This window comes from Lates calcarifer, linkage group LG15 (assembly GCF_001640805.2).
Source record: "Lates calcarifer isolate ASB-BC8 linkage group LG15, TLL_Latcal_v3, whole genome shotgun sequence".
Taxonomy (NCBI): domain Eukaryota; kingdom Metazoa; phylum Chordata; class Actinopteri; family Centropomidae; genus Lates; species Lates calcarifer.
The window spans coordinates 2429183-2450535 of record NC_066847.1 but is presented as its reverse complement, the minus strand read 5'-3'; the positions used below and the strand labels follow the sequence as shown (position 1 = coordinate 2450535).

At 40.1% G+C, this 21353-nt stretch overlaps 1 protein-coding gene across 1 annotated transcript in view; it reads right to left on the bottom strand.

Moving 5' to 3' along the window:
- Positions 1–605: 605 nt before the first annotated feature.
- Positions 606–21353, bottom strand: part of atg5 (ATG5 autophagy related 5 homolog (S. cerevisiae)) — a 29677-nt gene continuing 8929 nt past the window's right edge. The window contains exons 7-8 of the mRNA XM_018676076.2: positions 13817–13934; positions 606–2361 (exon numbers count right to left, since the gene is read on the bottom strand). Coding sequence (XP_018531592.1) covers positions 2225–2361; positions 13817–13934 — 255 coding nt within the window. The 3' untranslated portion in view covers positions 606–2224. The remainder of the gene's footprint in view (positions 2362–13816; positions 13935–21353) is intronic.

Genomic DNA, 21353 nt, shown 5'->3' with positions numbered 1-21353 from the left:
AAGAAATGAAAAGGAGATGAATATCTCCCTGAGTCACAAGCACAGTTTTCCCACTAACTCAAAACCCTGACCAGATCCAACCACAACCCAACACGCTCGCCTCGAGCCTGTCACTTGTAAGCTGCACCATAAATGTCACTTTACTTCAGATTTTTCTTTTGTATCTCCTGATTGAAACAGTTTATCAACTGTTTTCATATTTTTTTGGAAAATGGGACCTCCAGAAGAAATTTGTATAACAGAAGTTTAAAGTGAGGAATGTGCATTATTTTGCTACGTGAAAAAAGAAGACTCAGCAAAGCAGAGCAAGTACTGTTTTGGTTTCAGTACTGAGACTCAGGTAACATTGTTACCAGTAGCGAAAAACTTAAAATGACTCCCAGCTTTAATAACTAAGGAAGGTGATATTTTCAATTTCATTTTCATCTTCACCTTGCTGGAAAGTGAAGGTAACTGAGACTGAGCTGACGACACCACGGGCACAGAAATATCTCAGCTGAGAAATACATTTACCTGGAATGTCATTAGGGATGAGATGTGCATGTTTAAGTCCATTGTGCAGATTTTGTCTTCGCAATCAATAACTAGATTCTTTGACAATGGAATATTTCAATCAGCTCACTTTTATTTTAAGTCACTCTGGATGACAGCTGAATGCTTTAAGTGTAATTTCATTTCAGTATGAACAGATGTGAAAAATGGAACCAAAAAAAGACAAGATGCAAACCTTTCTTTAAAAATGTGATTAGTTGTGGTCCAGCCAAGTAATCTGATCTAGGCAGCCCTCAACCAAAGTTAGTGCTCTGTCAAAAGACTTAATGCTAAATGCTCCTGACGTCTCGTTATCTAAACTGAGTTCTTAAAATGAAACAAAACCAGATGCTCATTTAAGTTTGGCAGCAGACAAAGATGCTCGAGCCAAATCTGACAAAAACAGACAGTAAAGCAGCTACATGGTGTTGTACTGATGGAGAGAAATCAACACCTGCTATTGAAAACATGTGTGACCATGAACCCTGCACAAAATGCTTTGCTTCATAAATACCTAGTTACCCTGTGAAAATCTCTTATCTCCATTTGTCTTCTGCAGAGACAATAAATCAACTTAAGAACAGAAAAGTGCAGCCTTGTTTTCAGTGTAAACACCGTGTCATTTTTAGTTTATCCACTTGGTTTTGATTGTTGCAAAATCCCATCACCTACTGAGGACCATGTAATATTTAAACGAAAAAATTAAAAGAAGTTGTATGAAACAGGAATTTCTCTTAAAGATGTAGATGAAAAATGAAGAAGTTACACTGTTAGTCAGTTAAAGCTGCAATTTAATGCTAATTCAACATGACAAATGATGGCATGTAGACATGTAGATTTGTCTGCTCGGACACAAACAGCTCCTGTGTGTGCTGGGATCACTGGAGTGAAATGAAATGTGTCAGTCACTGCCCTCAGAGCTCAAAAATAGCTTCTCCTTTTCTTATTCAAGCTCACTTTGTCAAATGAAGCAAAACGACGACAATAAAACTGTTAATCCAGGCAATCTACCCGAGAGGAAATCCTCTGTAAAATGCCTAAAAATCACCAGAAATTCATGGAGCTGAACATAATTCCAGACTCTGATATAAACTCAAGAGTGACAGAGACGATGAGAATGTTAATGATAAAAATGCATAACCGTAGTAACTAAGGCAGCTTCAGCAGGACAGGATACACCAGCTCCCCAATCCCCAAACAAACTTGTCTCCCTGTCCACAGGACAGTCTGAAAGGTGTACACCAAGATGGAGAAAACAAGGGATCGGTTCACCTCCTCTCTTCCTGTTGCTAACTAGAGGAGGAGAAGGAGGTGAAGATGCAAGACAGCAGAGTAGAAAATTAGATGTCCTCTGCTCAGTCAGCCATCTCTTTACCAGAAGAAATCTTCTTCCTCTTTTGGGAGCAGAGGAAGAAGAGAAGATGCTTTCATCCTTGTGTCCTAAAAAACAAGTTTTCGGAGAGGAGTAGTAGTGGTAGTAGGAGTAGAAATAAACAAGATGGAAAAGGAGGTTCGTGAAATACCTCCTTCACATCCCATTTTTCCATCTTTATGGACAAGATTCCGATCTCCCTCTCATTAAAGAGTCTGTTAGTTCAGAGTTTCCACCGTTAAGCCCAACTGTTTCCTGGGTTATCCAGCTGGCTGGTCAGTCGGCTGTCACGGTGACAAGGATGGTGGGGTGGCTGTGACCTCAGTCGGTGGGGGTGGGGATGACGCAGATATGGAGGAAGTTGTCGGGGTGGCTGAGGTGTTCGCTGAGCCACTGCAGAGGAGTCTCCAGGAGCGGCTCGATACCGTGGATCACCACCTGGTAACGCTTTGGCTCACCTGGGTGGAGAGAGAGAAGGAAAACTGGTTAACGATAATGTGCCATATAAAGAATGATTTTAATATTAAAAATAAAAAAATCTATGATGGGTCAAAGGATCAGAGGGAAAGAGTGATATGGAGAGAAGATCATGAGAGAGAGGATACAAATAAGAGGAGAAAAGGAAGAGACGATAGAAAACAAAATGGAAAGGAAAAAAACAGAAAAGAGGAAGCAAGAATAAAAAGGAAAGAGAGATGAAAAGGAGGGGAGATGAGGAGATAATTAAGAAGATAATGGTAAAAGAATGAATGGTAGAGAGAGGAGGAAATGAGTGTGTTCAAAAAACAGCAGAGGGAAGGAAAGAAAAGAGGAGAAAGTATGAAAAGAGGGAAATAGATTGAAAGGGAGGTAAAGGAGAAAAAAGGAGACAGATAGCGATGGAGAAAGAAAGAAGATACAAAGACTGAGGAAGCAATGGTGGAGAGTGAAGAGATGGTAACATGAGGTGAGGCAGACCACATCAGAGACTACAGTAATACCACTTCTGTGGTGGGTGAGAGAGAGAGAGAGAAGAGAGAAAGTATGACTGTAAAAGTGTGTGTGTGTGGGGGGTGGGGTGGTGGTGGGGGTGTGTGGGAGTGTGTGTGTTTGTGTGAGTGTGTGTGTGTGTTGTTCAGTTATGAAGCGGAGTAAAGTGACAGTTAAGTTTGTGTTCGACGTTGAGATGATTCGAATTTTAAACTTTCACTCTGACAGTTTGTAGTTTCAGGGTGTTTGTGAGGTGTGTGCCTCTCTGGCCTGATGGCCCTCTGCGTTTGAGCCCGCCTATTGCTCAAAAGGCCACGACCGCAAATCATCCGTTACAAGCAGCGACTTTCTCAACCTTCTCGACCTTCCGGGGGTCACATGATTTGCAGAGCAGATTTCTGATATGATTTTACTGACAGTTACAGAGCCCGAGAGTTAAAGCGACAATGCTTGCAAACAAGCTTGCATATAACATTGACAGAAGTGCACGCTGCCAGTTTTACACACGTAGATCATTTTACTTGTCAGAAGGAGTAAAACTCATCCTGTCAGTTGCATGTCTCTGTGGCTCTGGAGGAGCTTTGTCAAGTCTATAACCCTGAGGATGGCTTTATTTAAAACACAAAGCCTGTGTTACAAACCGGGTGTGAAGTCAAACAGACATTAAGCATTTTACACAGAAAGAGCCACATACAAGACACTACTGAGCTGCATTATGGGAAATGCAGAATTCACTTTTTGGAGCTTGACTCATATGGACTAGCAGTCAGGATATCACAGCCTCTGCTTCAGTTTCAATCATTAGGGGACCTTTGTTGCTTCTCTCTCTGCCTTGTTTCCCGTCATCTTTTCACAAATACTAATAAAAAGATAAATAAATAAATACAAGCAGTGGCCTGATGATTAATTCTGCATGACAAGTTTAATCTGGCGCCAGAAGAAACCACAAGCAACCACAAAATGTTTAAGAGCATTAAAATTCAATTCTATGAATGAATGCTCTTTGTAGCTGGACTCAACACCAAGGCTTTGACTTTAGATGAGGAATTCCAGCCATTTTAAGACTTTTCCAGGACATGGAGACACCCTGATATTTGTTAAATCTATTTTTTAAATTCTATATTTTTACATATTTATTTAAACAGTTGGTTGATGTACAGAGTCAAAGGCGAGAGGAGTTCAAAAACATCCTGCGTGCACACATTTTCTATTACTGAGCTCTACAGTTAAATTCTGTCTTCCAGTAACATAAGTGTCTATTTCCCTCTTGTTGTTTAATGTTTACCAAAAAAAAAAAAAAGCCATTTTTGGAGTCATTTTAAGTTTTTCGCTACTTGGTGGTGATCATTTTTTAATAAAAAATGTGCAGATGAGGTGGTTGAAATTGATTCTAATGCATGTTGGTCTGTTTAAACAAAACTGACTGACTCAAGTGACGTTGTCAGTTTTCATTTTACTTTGGTTTCAATAGAAACTAGTCAAACCTTAGAAAATGCTCACCTGTTTGAAGACAAATAAGAATTTGATCTCACCTCTTGACTGATTCATGTTTCAATACAAATATTTTTGCAGTTTTGCAGCGAACAGGCCGGAAGGTGACGCATATTTTGATCAGCTGTAGAACAGAAACTGTGCTTAACAAGTGCATTAACAGAAAAAACAGTTAATACAGCTGTTTCCAGTTTGGTTGGTCTTAAGAGACAGATTTATCTGAATTAAAAAATTATTCTTTAAAAATAAAAATGTAAGTACTTTACCATGGCACCACAGCTTTTAGCTAATAAGAATTCTCCCACACAATCAGGATGTCTACATGTGCGTGAGAAAGAGACAATAATGGGCCTTTTCCTGTCTATCACTCTTGACCTCACACACACTCTCTCTCTCTCTCTCTCTCTCACACACACACATATAGGCACACAGGTTATTCTCATTCACCCACCTTGTACATGACATTTTAGGTCCACGTAATATCAGGAGGACGGTTGAGACTGAGCGTTAACTGTCGGTCTGAAAAGCGGCTCCACCCTACACCTGCTGACTGGCTGGCAAACAGCAACATGCACGAAACTGATGTCAGGAAAACAATGCAAGAAATGTGCTCAGCAAAAGGCCTCTGAAAATTACAGATGTGCACATTTAGGCCAGAGGTGGGCAGATGTCGTGCAGAGTAGGCTGCCTCTGCTGGTGTCTGCTGGAATTATTAATCATTAATTAATTAAACAAATGTTGCTAATATACCAGTTATAATTGTTTTTTGTTTTTTTGTTTTTTTTACTTTTTAACTAAATTTTGTATAGGCCATAACAGAAAAACAATTTCAGCTAGTTACTATAAGATTCAAAACCAAACCAGCATCTGTAATATTTTAACAGCTAAATTTATATTTTTATTTATTGGAGCAGAGACAGATCACAGATGAAGCTAAAAGGTGAGGATGATTAAAGAGGAAATGGTTTTTATTTTACCAGCTTATTTAACTGACGTTTGGTTAATGCAGGAAGTTTGGTGAATGCAGGATGTAGAATAGCGAGCAGAGGGTTATGAGTGGACTGATTTCTGCTGCTGAGTTAAAAAAAAAAACATGATCGTTTGTTTTTTAGCTGCTGAGGAGAATTTTAAGTCACTAAAGCAAAATACAAGCCACGCAGGTGAAGGGAGAAGAAATAATATATTCATATAAAATATTTTGGATTTCATAACATAATAAATGTGTGCAAATTAACCAGCAGCAACATATATATTTTTTTATTATTTTAAATTTCTTATTAATACATTGCCTGCTAACCTGATTAACTTTTCTTGTTTGTTGGTGGTTTGGAAAAAAGAACAAAATTCTATCAGTTTAATTTGCTGAATGGATTTCTAAATTTAGAAACAACCAAAACCGTTTAAAGAGTTAAGAAGTTTGAAGAGTCACAGTAGAGAACGTGTTTGCATCATTGGCTTACTGCACTAAAACCACTGAGCCACAAGCCTAAGAGAGAGAGAGAGAAAAAACAGCTACAATTCAAACTGTACTCAACTTCCTTTTGACTAAAGTTGAGGAGCTGCTGAAGAAGCATTAACTGTAAGCAGAGTAGCAGCATTACTGTCCATGTAATGCGAAAGAAAGAAATGGTGAGAGAAATTAATAGGGTACTGAAATTAATGAGTTTTAAGCATTGAAAGTATTGGAAAAGGCACTGTGAAATTTTTGGTACTTAAAATGTTGTTGATATATTTTTTTTTTGTAAAATTCAAGGTGAATTAAATTATAAAAATACCACAAACGGGACGAGTACTGTGTCATTTAATAGTTTTTCATTTTAAAAATCACTTTGAAGGACAATCTGCAGCTGCATAACCTGTAGCTCTCTTACAGTTTCTACCTAAGGAGCTTGTTTTCTCTTAGCTTGACAGTATTCTCCCTGGCAGCAGGAGAACACCAAAACATTTTGATGCTTTAAAATGTAAAATCCAGGCTCAAAAACTGTGCCTCATTAAAAATAATCATGGTATTATCCTGGAAAAATTGGTAAAAGTTGAAAACAATTAGCCTTAATCTGCATTTGTATTTTTTTTTTATCTACAAATACAATTCACTTTATTACTTACTCTTTGCAGCACCACTTTAAAAGAATTTATTATATATTTTTTTCTTTTTCAGTTGGCTTTTACATATTTTATTGCCAGAGCATTACTGTGAAACTGCTTTAAAAAGCTTAACGGATGGTATATTCAAATGAGCTGATAAATACTGAGGTCACTACACGCAATTTGATCTAAATCTTGACAAAATCTTCAGTTTAGAAAGTAAAAGGTGTGATGATCCAGCCTATGTGATAGTAATAGCAAGAACACACTTTCTCTGGTTCTCACACACTCACTCACACACACACAGTCCATTTCTGGGTGGTGTTTCATACCCATCGCTAACCTTTAGTCCTGGTCTTGCCTGGCAACAGGCAGGCAGAGGTGGGCGGAGTAGGCGTGTTGTCACAATCTCACTATGAGAAATGGGGGAAATTCACAAATGACCACGCCCACAAACACTCACACTCTCTCACACAGACACACACACACACACACACAACCCACTCAAATACATATTACTGTAGATCATCACATTAGCCACCTGCACCTAAATCACCCATGTATGGTCTCACACTCACGCCCACACTCACTCAAAAAACTGAATGACAGATAAGGTCAGTCTCGGTTGTAACTCTGCATGGTTTGTCAAATTTTGGTCATCATCATTGTGAATTCCTGCAGTAAACGTGTTGTTAACAGCTGCAACATCGGAACAGCTGAGACTTGTTAAGCCACAAAGTTGAGATAGCAGGGGAAAAAAAGCTTTCTTTCACAAAACATGACAGACCGGCGGTTCGTTTGTGCTATCTTAGAAGGAAACAGCGCTGCCCTTTTCATTTCCAGTAATGTTAAAGACTGAACTTTCAAACTTTCAATCCACTCTCATACTCAGGTTCTGTGTTCTACTACTACTTACTGGCAGCTGAGACACAAAACTAGCTGTTGCTAAAGGTGTTGATCCTCTTTAATTCTGACATTACTGACATGACTTGAGGGCAGCAAAAGACTAAATGAATAACAATTTTTGATGCTACAGCACTTCAAGAGTGAATCAGCATTTTAAACTGACCTGATAGAATTGTAATACTGTCCTACAATTATAGTAATACAATTTCTCTCATCAGGTTGAGTTTGCTTGTCATGGGGTGTGCTATTCAGCCTCAGAAAGCCTGTGGACTGTGGACTACGTACAGGACTCGGGAGGAATTTTCTGGTAATATCCAAAGGATGTGACGTTTATACTCGCTTCCGAGTGCCTCACCTCAGTGCCTCTCTTATGTTCCCCTACCGCACCAACAGTGTGCGATGCTAGCTAACGTTAGCTTTGACAATGAGTCTGCTAAGGTAAAAAACAGCTGGCTCCTAACTTAAGTTACCTCATGATGCCAGTCAACCATGCTGCCAGGGATGCTGTCTGCAGTTCACTAAATGGCCACCGGGGTCATTAATAACAAGGGTTTTCAAAATGTTACACATACTACCTTTAAAGACATGGGTATTTACCAGGCCTGATTATGATTATCTAACAAACTGCAATCATTTTGCATAATTATTAGAATAGTTTCCATTCATCTGTATAAACGGAAATGTCATGTTTCCATCACTGTTTCTATGTCATTTTCCGCTATTTGAGGTTTGAGTCAAGCTCATCATTTACTTTCATCTCACTGCAGTCAGCTGTCTAAAAAAGGCATAAAATAATTAAGAAGAAAAAAAAATCCTCCAAATAGAAAATAATTTGTCATCCAGCAGCTTGACAATTACAAAAATAAGAACAGAAACCACTTACTTTACAGGAAAAGCAACCCCATGTTTGCTGTATGACTACCCCAAATGTACAGGTACGGTAATCGTCATGGATGTGTCATGTGGAAGAAGACAATATTGAGGAATGTTATACAGGAATAGAGAACAGAGGTGTTTTCCCAATCTGACTAACATTCAGTGCAGTGATTCATTAGAGCATGACAGCATTGAACATTAACAGCAGGAACAACCGCATTTGTAGCCAACAAACAAGTGTGTTTACATGCAGAATGACACACCAGTGTTAGCATCAGGTAAATATTTCCATTGTTAAGTTTACAAGACTCAAATGAATGGTGTATCACTTTCCTGTTCAAAGCCATAAATCCTTTATGTTGTATTGTAAAACTATGTTCTCTCATGATCCCAGTTTCACTTGACTGCCGATTGTGGTTTCAACTTTTGCTTTTTAGTCTTAAAAAAACGGTATCTCTATGAGACTCATAAGGTCTGGCAAAAACCTTAATCACAAGATAAGGTGATAGGAAAAAAGAGAAACCACTGATGTTAAAGGCTTTTGTACAAAACCATACCACACTGTTTGATACCTAAATACTGTACACCTGTGACCTTTGACCTGCCAGTTTATTTATTTTATATGAGGGCATCAGCTGACAAGACCAGACGGAGAACGAGTGTACTCATTTCCTCCCAACTACAAGTAAATTATCAATAACTGGTTTGCTTTGGAAAGCGACTGTAACTGTATAAAACAAGACTAATTTATCCACTGACATACACACACACACACAGATACACACACCCTGTGGTTGAGTGCTGCACGACTGCTGGCCAAGGCGGCATGTTTTGTCAGCCGAGCGAAGCCAACCACTATTTAGGAAGACCACAATGCAGCGCTCTCCTCGCAGTCCAACACACAGTCTGACTGCATGACTGGCAGCTGGTCAAACTGACTGACTGGTTATACTGGCAGACTAAATCAGCTGTTGACAAATACTGACTGGTGCATTTCTTAGTAGTAGTCACGTAGTCCATAAAATGCCAAAATAGTGAAAAATGTCCAACGTAATGTCTTCAAACTCCAAACATCAGTCCAAAAAGAATGGAAAACAGCAAATCCTCCCAGAAGATGGAACCAACAAATGTTTGCACTAGTTGACTGGCATGAAAAAAAAGTGTGAGAGATGCTGGCACCACTCTGGTTTTAAAAAGTGCCTTTCAGCAACATTTTGCAGCTCACATTTTGCATGCAACGACATTCTAAATACATCCACCACACCGATGTTACTACCAGCTGAAAACTGCATCTCAACTTTCATTCATTTATTGATGATTTTTTCCATAAATCTTATACAAAATGGTATGCTGACAGAAACAGCACAGGAAATGGAATACTTACTTGATATTATAACTGATATACTTTATATTAAAACTTTTATTCACTTAATACTGAATGTCTGTTTCTCTATATAATAATTCTACTATTGTTACTTCCATCCAGTGTACATACAACACATGATTTCATCCTGGAACTCTGAGCATTGTTTGCAATATGATAGAGTTTCACTACTGTTTTCTACAAAACCTTCAACCTTTGACAAAACAAGAACAAGTTCTTACATGTTAACTGTTGTCAAAACACAAGCCACTGTACAAGAATTTCAAACGAAAGAAACCATGTCAGAAAAGTCAAAAATGGGCAAATTCTTGATTCCAACTAACTGTTTGATCAAAGAATAAGCTTGGCAGTCTGTGATACTGTAATAATGACATTCATATTCAGAACGAGGTCTAAGACAGGAGGTGTTGCATGAGGTACACCATTTAAAGTCCTCTGAGACAAATTTGATTACAGACTAAATTAGAAAAAACTGACTTGACAAAAAACTAGTAAGACAGTTCTAATATTACCAATACGACAAGACAAATCTCTGCCCAAACTCCTCCCTGAATTCCACCAACACGTTCGCAGTCTTTTTACAGTAAAGCTGCATGGATGGAATTAGAAAGCAAAAGATCTCAGCTGACCACATTTTAATCAACAATAGAGCGAGTCATAGAGCAGGCTTTCGAGCCATGAATTCCCCTGTCTGGTACACATCTCACACGCCCGCGCATATGAACCATAACCCGCTATCTAACAGCCACTGAAACCTTCACATCCCCCTTTGGCCTCTGAAGTGAGCCGACCCATTTGATGAGCACAAGCTGTATTGGCTTCTGATGCAGCCTGCAAGGGGAAGCCTGCCAATAGTGAGTGGGCTGTACCACAGATGTGACTGAGATGGGGGGGCGTGGGAGGAGGAGGAGGAGGAGTGAAGGGGGGTTGGACGCTCAAAGTATCGTTGTGTGGATTTGTCACTCAAAGGAGAGGGAGGGGTCGGGGTGGGGTTGCGGGGGGGTTGAGATGGGTGGGGGGTTTCCTCTGGTTATTCACAGACAATAATCAATGTGGGTTTTTTTCATAATTGGGCTCACCTCCGATAAATCTTAAGAAAAAAAAAAAAAGCTTTCCTTATGAGAATTGCCTGTCAACACACGTATGTCATGTGTGGGCAGCATCACCCTTAAGGCTGTGATTTATGCAACAAACCTAAGCAAAATTCCTGCCAAAACCTTGCTCAATAACACACCTGGTTCAAAAAATAAAACACACAAGAGAGCTCCAGACGTCAGTGTTGACCGCTGGTTACATGTAACATGTTGTTTGTTTCAAGCAGCATGGGGGGAACATCAGCCTCACGGAAACACAGACTTTTTGGCCACTGCTTGACAATGATTTGGGAATCCCCTTCTTTTTTCATCTTAGCTCAAGCCACCCCCATTTGTTTGCTGCGACTGGTTTCTGGGTCCCATAGGGGTCAACACCAATCCTCTGTCAGACATAACAGAGGGGGAGACTGTTTGAAAAACCTTGTTATTTGATGTTTGAAAGATGAGAGAAGTGGAGCACCCCAGACTTTCTCTTTGTTATATGCTAGGGTCCCGACAGAGAAGAAAAAAGTCGTCTGAACTCTTGAACAATACTACCAGCAAACCCCCCAACCACCACTGTCCCGCCCAGCCCCTGAACACACGTCCCGGTGTCTCTAATCCAAACACGCCGCCATAATCCCCGGCTATCACCCGACTCATCTACCAGCCAAGGAAGAGGTGGAAACCAAACAAACGACAAGAGACAAAAGGGCCACTTTCACCTTGATCAGCCAGGCAGGCTGGCAGACTCCTCTGGGAGGGAGGAGAGCAGAGAAAAGCAGAGACTTAACGTCAAAGACATGAAAGACGTCTACAGCAGACAGGGAAGATGTTGAAGACTACACCTGAGAGGGAGATAGAGGATCAAAGAGGGAAAAAATAGTCTTAGATCAGGGAAACTATAGAAACAGGAAAAGAGGAACTGTTCGAGGATATCTCTGTCTCCACATTAGTCACGCCAATTCTAAGCAAACCTTAAAATTGCCCAAAAATTAGATAAATTTATAACAGCTGGGAGTGGATTAGTGTGAGAAAACCATCCATTTGTAAGTAAAAAGAATCCTTCAGTATCATCTTAGTACTTAGCAGCTGTTACTACAGTTCAGGGATGTTAAGTCATGGCTGGATTTCACGCTGAAGCTGAAGCCAAAAACAAAGAGGTACACTTGAAACTGTGATGATGTGTTTTATTTCCTGGGGGAGGAATGATGTTTTTACCGAAAACCGTACGCACAAACGTCAATACAACCGCAAAGTCTTGTCACTCTGTTGGTCTTCATTTCCCAACTTGCAGACAGCACATTAAGCTAATTACCTGAAGTTACAGCAGACACTGCCCGTCACTGGTGAGCCTGCTACCTGGATGTTTTTCACATACTCATAAAAGAGGAGAGACGAGATTTGTGAATGACGGAACTAAAAAATATCCGATTATCATATCCACCTGGAACCACTACTGGAAAACTCCAGTATTTGTTGGTCACACCGATGTTTCGTTATCACTTAATCATTTCAACCTGCAAAAAAGATTATGTGTTCACTTTGGGCAAAAACAAAATATGAAGTCAACACTGACATGGCAAACTTATCGGCAAACAGTTGCTTATTTACACAATCAGCACTTGGAGTTCATTCATTTGGAGTTGGGATTCTGGCTACCTGATAAATGTGAGCTCCCTCTCTTTTGACTCTGTTTTTTGTCTCTACCAATACCTGAGGAACATATCTGACCCTTTAGCTGCTGCTGTCTTTATGTTTATAGCAGGAAAGTCCCTATCTGTTGTTTTTGTGTTTTTCTTGGCCACTGCACTGCAGATACCGATAACAGTAGCTGCAACACTAGCAGGCTCAGGTGGATAAAACACAGCAGAGTACCAAAATGAAAGGATCAGATTTTGATTCCGATCTATTAAAATACGTTCACATTGGCTTTGATATGCATCCCTAGGATTGGTTCTTGGCTTTTGAGCTTTTTCACCTAAAACTGCTGCAGCTGAAAACGAAGCTATGAGAGAGGTGAGAGAGAACCAAAGCTTTACAATGAGCTGAAACTCGCTATAAAGCTATAAACGTTTTGCTTACTCTCTGAGAAGACGCTGCTGAATAACTTCAAAAAGTCATAGTTTCACAACAGTACAGCAAATTAATTTCTTTTATACTAACTGCAAAAAAACTACAGAATGACATTTAACATATAAAATATACTGTCCACTGTAGTATGAACCTGGGACACAGGTAACACTTACTGGGTTACTCTAATCTCAGTTAATCTAAAGAATTAAGAGATTCATGGAGTTAAAATTCAGTTGAGAACCAATGGATTATATGAAAGTGAGTGTAAGTGCTAAATGAGAGTGAATGTTGATCAGACAGGTAGGCAGACGGGGGGGATGTTAATGGTTCCGTCTCCTCTGTGCAGGTGAGTCTCCTGCGGGTCCTCTGTCCTAACGCACTATTGTCTCCTTATCTACTTCCTCTCTCCTCCTCGGCAGACACTGCCTGTTTAGACTGCTGCTCGCCCTCTCTCACTCCCCCTCTCATCTCTTCTTTCATTATCACCACACCTCTGCCACAGCAGCAACTAAACTACAGGCTGTGACATTAAAGAGATATGACATTTAAAAGTTTGAACTACAGTTGACATAAAGACTGACATGGATAATATATAGTATATATGTGTGTTACAGATAAAGTAATCTGTCAAACCACTAGTATTTTACAATTTGCTGATATTGACATCAACTCCTCCCACATCTTTGTGAACTTATTCTGGCAACTGCCACCATTTTCCCTCATCTTGCCCTTCCTGTGTGTCTTGAGGCTGTGTGAATAAAATAAACCAGAGAAGAGAGGTGCTTCCTTCTTTTCTTACTTGAGGATAACAACAGGGACCATATTTGATGAAGCAGCTAAAAATCAACCATGGCTGATTCTGTACTCACTGTTAGCTGCTTGGAATGTTTGGCATCATTGCAGCTTGTGTGTAAGTTTGTTAGTTTTCTTTTTAATCTTGATGAATTTGATAATATTATTATTGTCTGTGATCACTTGTGTTGGTCACTATAAAAAAAAGGCAAGATACAATACCTTCACTCCCCTTGTCACTGTGTGTGCGCGCGGACTTACCATCATTTGGTATAGCAGTTGGGTACATTTCTTTCAGCAGGTTGCCAAGTGTGTGTGCGTTGCCTTCAGGTGAAATAGGGCGAAACAGCTTCTGGATGAACGGCCTGTCGCTCATTGCCTGTAATGAATTAGAGCACAACGAATTAACAAGCACAGCAAGCATGCAAACATAAACATGTACAGACATACTGCACTCAGAACGTAGTAAAGCAGGATTTGGGCGTAGAAATCACTGATTATTTTTTCAAAGGAATGTTACGATGTGAGGACTTTGGGCTTGAAAAAAGTAGTCACTACATTGACCACCTTCTAAGTTAGGTGAAAAAGAGCTGATTTAAGCACACTAGACGCCCCAAATGAGATGATAATGTTAGCAAACTGCGCAGCTTGTGTTTACAAACTTCCAGTCTGCATTGTTTTATGTTTGATGAGAATTTAACATTTATGGACTTCAGACTTCAGTTCAAGATGATATTGTCTGTTTTGTCTGTAAGGACCTTTTTGCCCAGTGTGCTTATTACTTGGGGCATAGCTTCTTTCTTTGCAGGCACTGGAGGTGGGCGTGACAGAGAGGAACCACCACCTGTGCTCATTAGCAACCCTGGCACACCTGGATCCTGTTTGTCAGTGATCCTGATAAAAACCCTCTCTGAGCTCAGTTCTGGTTCTCTCGCTCTGTCAAACTGAAACAACATTATCAATGATACGAAACGCATTGGGTGAATTAAAACTCCACGAAAACAGCCACAAAAAAAAAATGATTTCAATATTTTACTCATCAGACATGACATCAATATACTGCTGGAAAAGGCAGACAAAATATCCTGTAAATGGGACTGTTGCATGTTAGGTAACATTGGGGGAACTTTTAAGGTGTTAAACAGAGTTCACAGAGTCAAGAAAGGGGGAAGAATCCACACCAGGCTGCACGCAAATGCTGTGAATGAACAGTGCGTTGACCTGAGCTGGGAATGTGGTGCTTTGATGAGCCTGACTGCTCAGAATGCGATATTTAGCAATCTGCAACATTTCAACAGATGTTACAAGTGATGCTGACATGTTTTACTGATCAGAATAAGTCTGGGAGTCATTAACTTCTCCTTTAGTATGTACTTGGCAGAAAAGGCAGCTTCTACACAGACTTAAAACTCCTCTGGTTCTCCTAGGGGTTCTCAGATGGAGAGAATAATGGAGTACATCATAATATTACATGTGACATTCTCTATTGTTCCCCAAAAAAGAAATCCCCTTTTTCATTCTCCACACGTAGAGGTTGAAGGTCGTAGAGATGGTGATGTTTGAGAGTTTTACTTGAGGACACTTCAGCGAGGACACTTCAGCGAAGACACAATTTACCACATCTTTTTTTTTTTTTGGCGGGGGCAACAAATGGTTTATTTAGCTAACTCTAAAGTCTTGTTGGGAAAATTCAATGCTGAGATTAATCACATCCGCTTTTCCTTATCATCCTTTTTGAAAAAAAGTCTCTCAGCATTTCTTTTCACCCACACTGTTTGTGATTCCTCCACAGTCAGGCATGTTGTTGCAATGATGTAGACCTGACCCGTGACCTCCTCACTATTAGCTACTTATCGTAGTAGTGTTCTAAGATCTTATCCTACTGCTGACCACAAAGCAAATCACTCTGGGTAAGAGCAACCACTAAATGCCGAAAATCTAAACTGAGCAAGTCATGATGGGACAGCTAAACAAATGTGATGTATGCAGCAAGCATCCTCATGACTGTTCTGTAGTGATCGACATTGCAGCCACAACATTCCATGAGTGAGAGGTGCGGGAAACATGGTGGGAAATTACCAGCAGACACCAGACAAAAATCTAGTAAACTATGTCCAGAGCTTCTGATGGATTTGGATTCAGGGGTTTGAGGACAGAGGGTCTCGCATTATGTACAGACTGGTACCCCTTTGGGGCAAATTTGTTTTGTTTTTTTAATGATTTTGGGTTTGACATTATCAGTCACTATTTTAAACGTCTAACATTTGTCAGTCCTCCATCTCATCATCATCAATGATGGAACAGATATACTGCTATTTTAATCAATCCAGCTGTCCACAAATGCTGTATAACGACTCCCACTTTACTCTATATATGCATAAATGGATGTTGGAGCACATTTTTAAGCGCCTACTTCTTCTTTTTCCCCATGTATAACTGCATTGATTGTGTATTGGGCGGGAGAAAATGGGAATCCTACAACTCCGTGCTGTACTTGAACACCACCTGTGTAAAGACACATGGATGGAGCGCCAGAGCTGCTGCTGCTCTGCTAATGTGCTGCTCGCCCTACTCCTTCTGTGTAAAGCTTAATTTGACAGATGACTCAAGGATATCATAGTGCTACTGAAGTAATATCTACCAAACTGCTTGGGTTTATCTGTTTGACACACTTTATGTTGTGTTGTAGCCTCCAGTAAATCCAGTTCCTGAATCTGATTCTGGTGTGTCAGCAGGTATCTCCTTTGTAAATGTCAAAAGTGTCACTATCACTTCAGTGCAGAATTAAAAATTTAGAGGTTCTAGTTACTGAGTGACCCGTGTTCTCAGGGCAGGAGAGAAGGCGCCACGCACTGGATCTTGTCCAGGAGTTGCAGTCATGCCATGATTTAAGTATGCTATTTGGTTAATCGAACACCTTACTTCAGTGGATTTCTACTATGTGTCATAGTGTCTCAAGATTTTTGCAAATTTAGTAAGTAGTTGTGTTTTTGTGACAGAAACTGTATCCATCAACAGAATCAGTAAGAGTAGTATCTGACCAGAGTAAAAACTTTGATGCTTTATTTGCCACATGCACTGCATCATAATTACGGCTGGGCGATATGGTTGAAAATCAGTATTACAATAATAATAACGTCTGGAACTGAAACAATGAATCAAAAAAAATTTAACAAAAAGGAAAAACACTTGAGGATTTGCAGCATTTCTCTACCTGATATCATTGTAAGCTGAATCTATTTGAGTTTTTAACTGTTCTTCACACACACTGGAAATTCAAAGAGTTAACTTTGAACCTGGAACTTGCAAAGGCATTTGTCTTTACTTCCTGACATTTTGTAGGCTCCAGAGATTACTCAAATGATTACCTTTAATCAATAATGGGGAAAAATCAGTATTATCAATCGAGTTAATCATATCATTACAATTCAATTCGCTAACAGCCAAAACACTACGGCTGAATTATCGCCAACCTCGTATCCGCCGCAATCAGTAATAGTGAGCTCAGTGGGATTCAGACTCTGGAAACAAATAATTCCTTGCTCTACCACTAAGCAGCATAGAACAATGGGAGAAACTGTGGCATTAGAGGGAAATGTGGCGCCTGGCAGATACCCAACCTGAGGTGTCAAACGGAGAGTCTGACACACAATAGGGTCTAATCATGAGGCTGTGAAAAGGAAACCGGCGAGGACAGGGATCGAGTAACTGAGTGGTAACTACACACCACAGAGCCAGGCGCGAATAAGCAAGAGGAAGGTGGCAGTAGAGGCGCGAAGCCCATGCTCAAGTTACACAGAAAGACTGAGTCACTGACAGGAAGCACGACGTTTCGTGCGGGATCATCGCCGAGAGCCAGAGCAGAGAGAGTGCGCTAAGTGACAGCTACTTCTTTGCATTTTTAAATAGCAAGCCATGAATAATTGAGCCGGTCACCATACAAAGAAGGGGCTATTGATCCCTAGAGGGAGAAGCGTGATACTGCTTGGATGAAGACACTTTCTTTTCAGCTGGCGTGACACCTTAGCTGGCACAGCGGCACATGGCAACACAAAGAGAGCGAGGTGTCATTAGGACTCAGGTGAAAAGAGATGGCTCGCTCTCGCTGAGTGAAAAGAGCAGCGGAACTCAAGACGTAGCCTAATTGATGGAGGGGATTCAATCCGCCTAATTGATGGTAAAACAATGGACGGGGGGGTACAGCACTGTCAATCAACACGAGTTTCCGCGAATTGGGAGGGGTGACAGAAAGCATTTCCACTGAACTCTGAGACCATCCATTCGTAAATTAAAATTCCAACCTCATTTTTAGCAGTCTTCATTTTCTCAGACCTTGAAATGCACACCTGTGGAGGAGAAACTCCATCAAGGGACACTGAATTGAATTCTTAATAATTTATTGTCCAAGTGTTATGCTAGGTTGACCTGTTGCACTTCACCATTCAGACATCTCAAAATTTTGGTGCTGATCAGACTTTCTCAGCCCCACAAGGATTTATATTCACCTATTCTTCTAAACCTAATAAACAGGAGCATCGCCAAGTACTTCACCTGTCTAGCTTCCCTAAAACCAGAACGGTTCTTCACACAATTCTTGCCAAGTCCATTTTGGCACCATCAACTTCATGAGGGTGTTTTAATTAAAGTATTGAAAGTGAATTGTGCAACTGCTAACGACAGTTTGCTCTCAGTGCACTACAGATATTTAATGGCTTTCTCATTTACCTAAAGTTACCTTTAGGTATTTAGCCATACAGATAGTTGTGGTTTTATCTGATTTCCGCCTCCACCTCAACACTCAACACCACTTTTTACCACAGAAAGTTTCTGAAGATATGTGTTGCCAGTATATTCTACAGATTCTCCTAGATGATGATGAAGACATTGACCCTGTTACTCTTTTTTTTAAATGGAAATTTTAAGGTGTCAGAGTTAAAAACAACATCATTCATTTCCAGTATATATGGGTATAGGCATGAACCTTGAACAAGCATATCACCTGTTGCCCATGGCATGATTACACACAACTGTTTCCAGCATTCCCATGTTTTGTAATTGTCTGTGTAGTCACTAACTCCCCCTCGTCTCAGTCAGCCATTACAAGATATCTGGGAGGCAATAAACCAGCATTCTTCAGAGCAGGCTGCCTCTACAGCACCACAACACAGGCGGGTGGAGGTGGACTGCCTGCTCTTGCATTGGGGGTTTGTGAGTAAGCAGTGAGTCACAGAGCGGGAACAGAGAGGTATACCTGTAGAGCAACAATGTAAGCGGTTTTTAAGAGAAGCATAGTAATTTTCACTTTCCGCACAGTGAGACAGTCGGCTCCCTCTGGCTCTTTGAATCACAGAGTGGTGTCACTGCCGAAGCAGGAAGATGCACCAGCAGCCAAACGAGTCCCACCGCTGACTGGAGCCAAGGCACAGCGGACAGCAAACACACACAATAACACAGAAGTAAAGGACTCAAGTGGAAGCACAAAAGACAAATACAAATATGTGAAACAGGGAATACACAAACAGAAGCTTGCAAAGAAAGATGTACACGTGCACACACAAACACACACACACAGGAGCACAGGAGCACAAATGAGGAAAGGTATGCTATGATTGTGACCAAAAAAACATAGAATAAAAAAAACTTTCTTTGAGGACTTAATGAGTCTAAATCTAAAAAATATAAACCTACATTTACAATGTCAGAGATTTAGGCATATTGTGTGTAACAGAAAAAAATAAGAAAGAAAACTAAAATAAAAAATAAAGTTGCCAGTTTGAGCTAACAAGGATATAAACAAGAATTAATATCTCAAATTGGTGGCAAGTCATGAAAGACGGTTAAACTATTTTTAAACTTCAGGATATAAGGCAGACACGCACACACACACAAACATACAAACGTGTCGTCCATGCCTATGAGGTGTCTTCGTCTCCATAAGGAGTGCAGGCCAGACGGAAATGAGCCCTCTGTTATTTGGACTGAATGTTGTCATTAATTCTGTCTGCATCAAACACAGCACATGTTATTTACACTAAAGACCACAATCTGGCTTTGAAGGACTCTGAGTGTGTGTGTTTGTGTGTGTGTGGGAGTGGTGGGGGGGGGATCTTTCCTCTGTATTAGGCAGTCTCCTGTTCAGTCATCCACAGTGACTTCTATGAGTACCAAACAGCTTTGTTCTTTTCAGCGTTAGTGCACTGTTTCTACACCATTTTCTTTCTTCTCCTCATTGAGTGTCTTCACTGGGTTGTGTCATATCGTGTTGTGTCTTGTCACAACAACTCTGCCTAGCAAAACACTGGAATTTCTTATTGGCAACAACAAAAGCTTGGCAGAGTTCCTACACATCTTTTTTTTTTTAATTATTTTTTTACGGAACTCAAGTTATTTGCTTGAGTTTAGTTCCTCTGTTTATTTTAATCATTTTAATGTGGTATGTTGCTCTCTGATCAAAGGTTTATAACAAAACCTTTGTCCCGTTTTCTTGGTTTTGCCCATTATTCCTATTATTTAGTATTATTACGATTGTCCCACTAAGTTAAATGCTGAGCATGCTGCAATATCTCAAAAAACAAAAAACACAAGCAGCGAATTGCAGTGATTGGACATACGGTAAACAAACCCCACAATGCACAATGCAAAAATAAGACTATGAACAGAATGAATTAGATGATCCTTTCACTGATGGCAAAGCTAAAAATACTTCAGATGGATTCAAAATGTCATATGTGTGATAAACCAAAACTTCTGTGAACCCTCATAAGGCACTTTTGGACAGGGAAAGCAGTTGCCAAGTGCCACACAGCAAACTGCCATTACAGGTACTTTTTTAAGATCTTAACAAGCAGATTGAGTTTCCTTTCTCCTCCAGACTTTCCAGGCCTTCTTTGGTTGTAAATATTTAGCAGTTTGTAAGATGAAAACCACACCATCTCCAAAACAATCCAGACTTTTCAAGAATGATGCTTATTTTCTCCAGGGTGTTTGGAGATCACAAAGTGAGGTTGTAACGGGCTTTGATGCTTCAATTGTCATGAAACCAACTCAGCTCATAAATGACCGTGGAAACTTTCAATTCAAGCCATGAAAAACTCAAACGGTCTGGGTTTCTTTTCCACGCCAGCACTTACATTGTTTTACAGCTACAACAAGTGCATGTCTGAGTGGGCGGGACGTGTTGGTTGGACTGCGTGTTTCAATCGGCCACTTTAAAGAGTTATGTTTTATTGCTGAACACAAGAATGTTTTTGTCGAAGTGTAAACAGTTTATTTACACACTGAAGATGTGAAAGTAAAAACAAAAGAATTTACGAGCTTTTTGAATTTCATGCAAAACAGTCAGTGTTTGACAGTGACAGACAGCTGTTCCTCCACCCTCGTTGTTGTGCAAAATGTACTGTAAATGCAGCCATATGTGGAGACCAACAGGTCTCATTAAAAACTTTACACATTTAATAATAAATCATTGCAGTGGGAAATTACCAGCAGTCACAGCAGATACGGAAAAATATGCTTCGTAGGAAAGTTCACTCTAGCAACTAACCATTACGTTTAAGTCCTGTTCTGTTCTTAACATCTACATATCTCTTTCTGTTTCATAACATGACACTTTTCTTAGAAATCCATAGCCAGATCTACTTTCTGCTCCGTTTGCTGTTCCATTTTCTTACATTATTTGCTCCTTACATTATCTTTTTAACATGTCCTGACAGGCCCTACACTTTAATTCCTTTACAGGATTCGATGACAGTGAGGGGCCTTTCTGTTTGCTGTGATTTGAGATCAAGGCTACATGCAC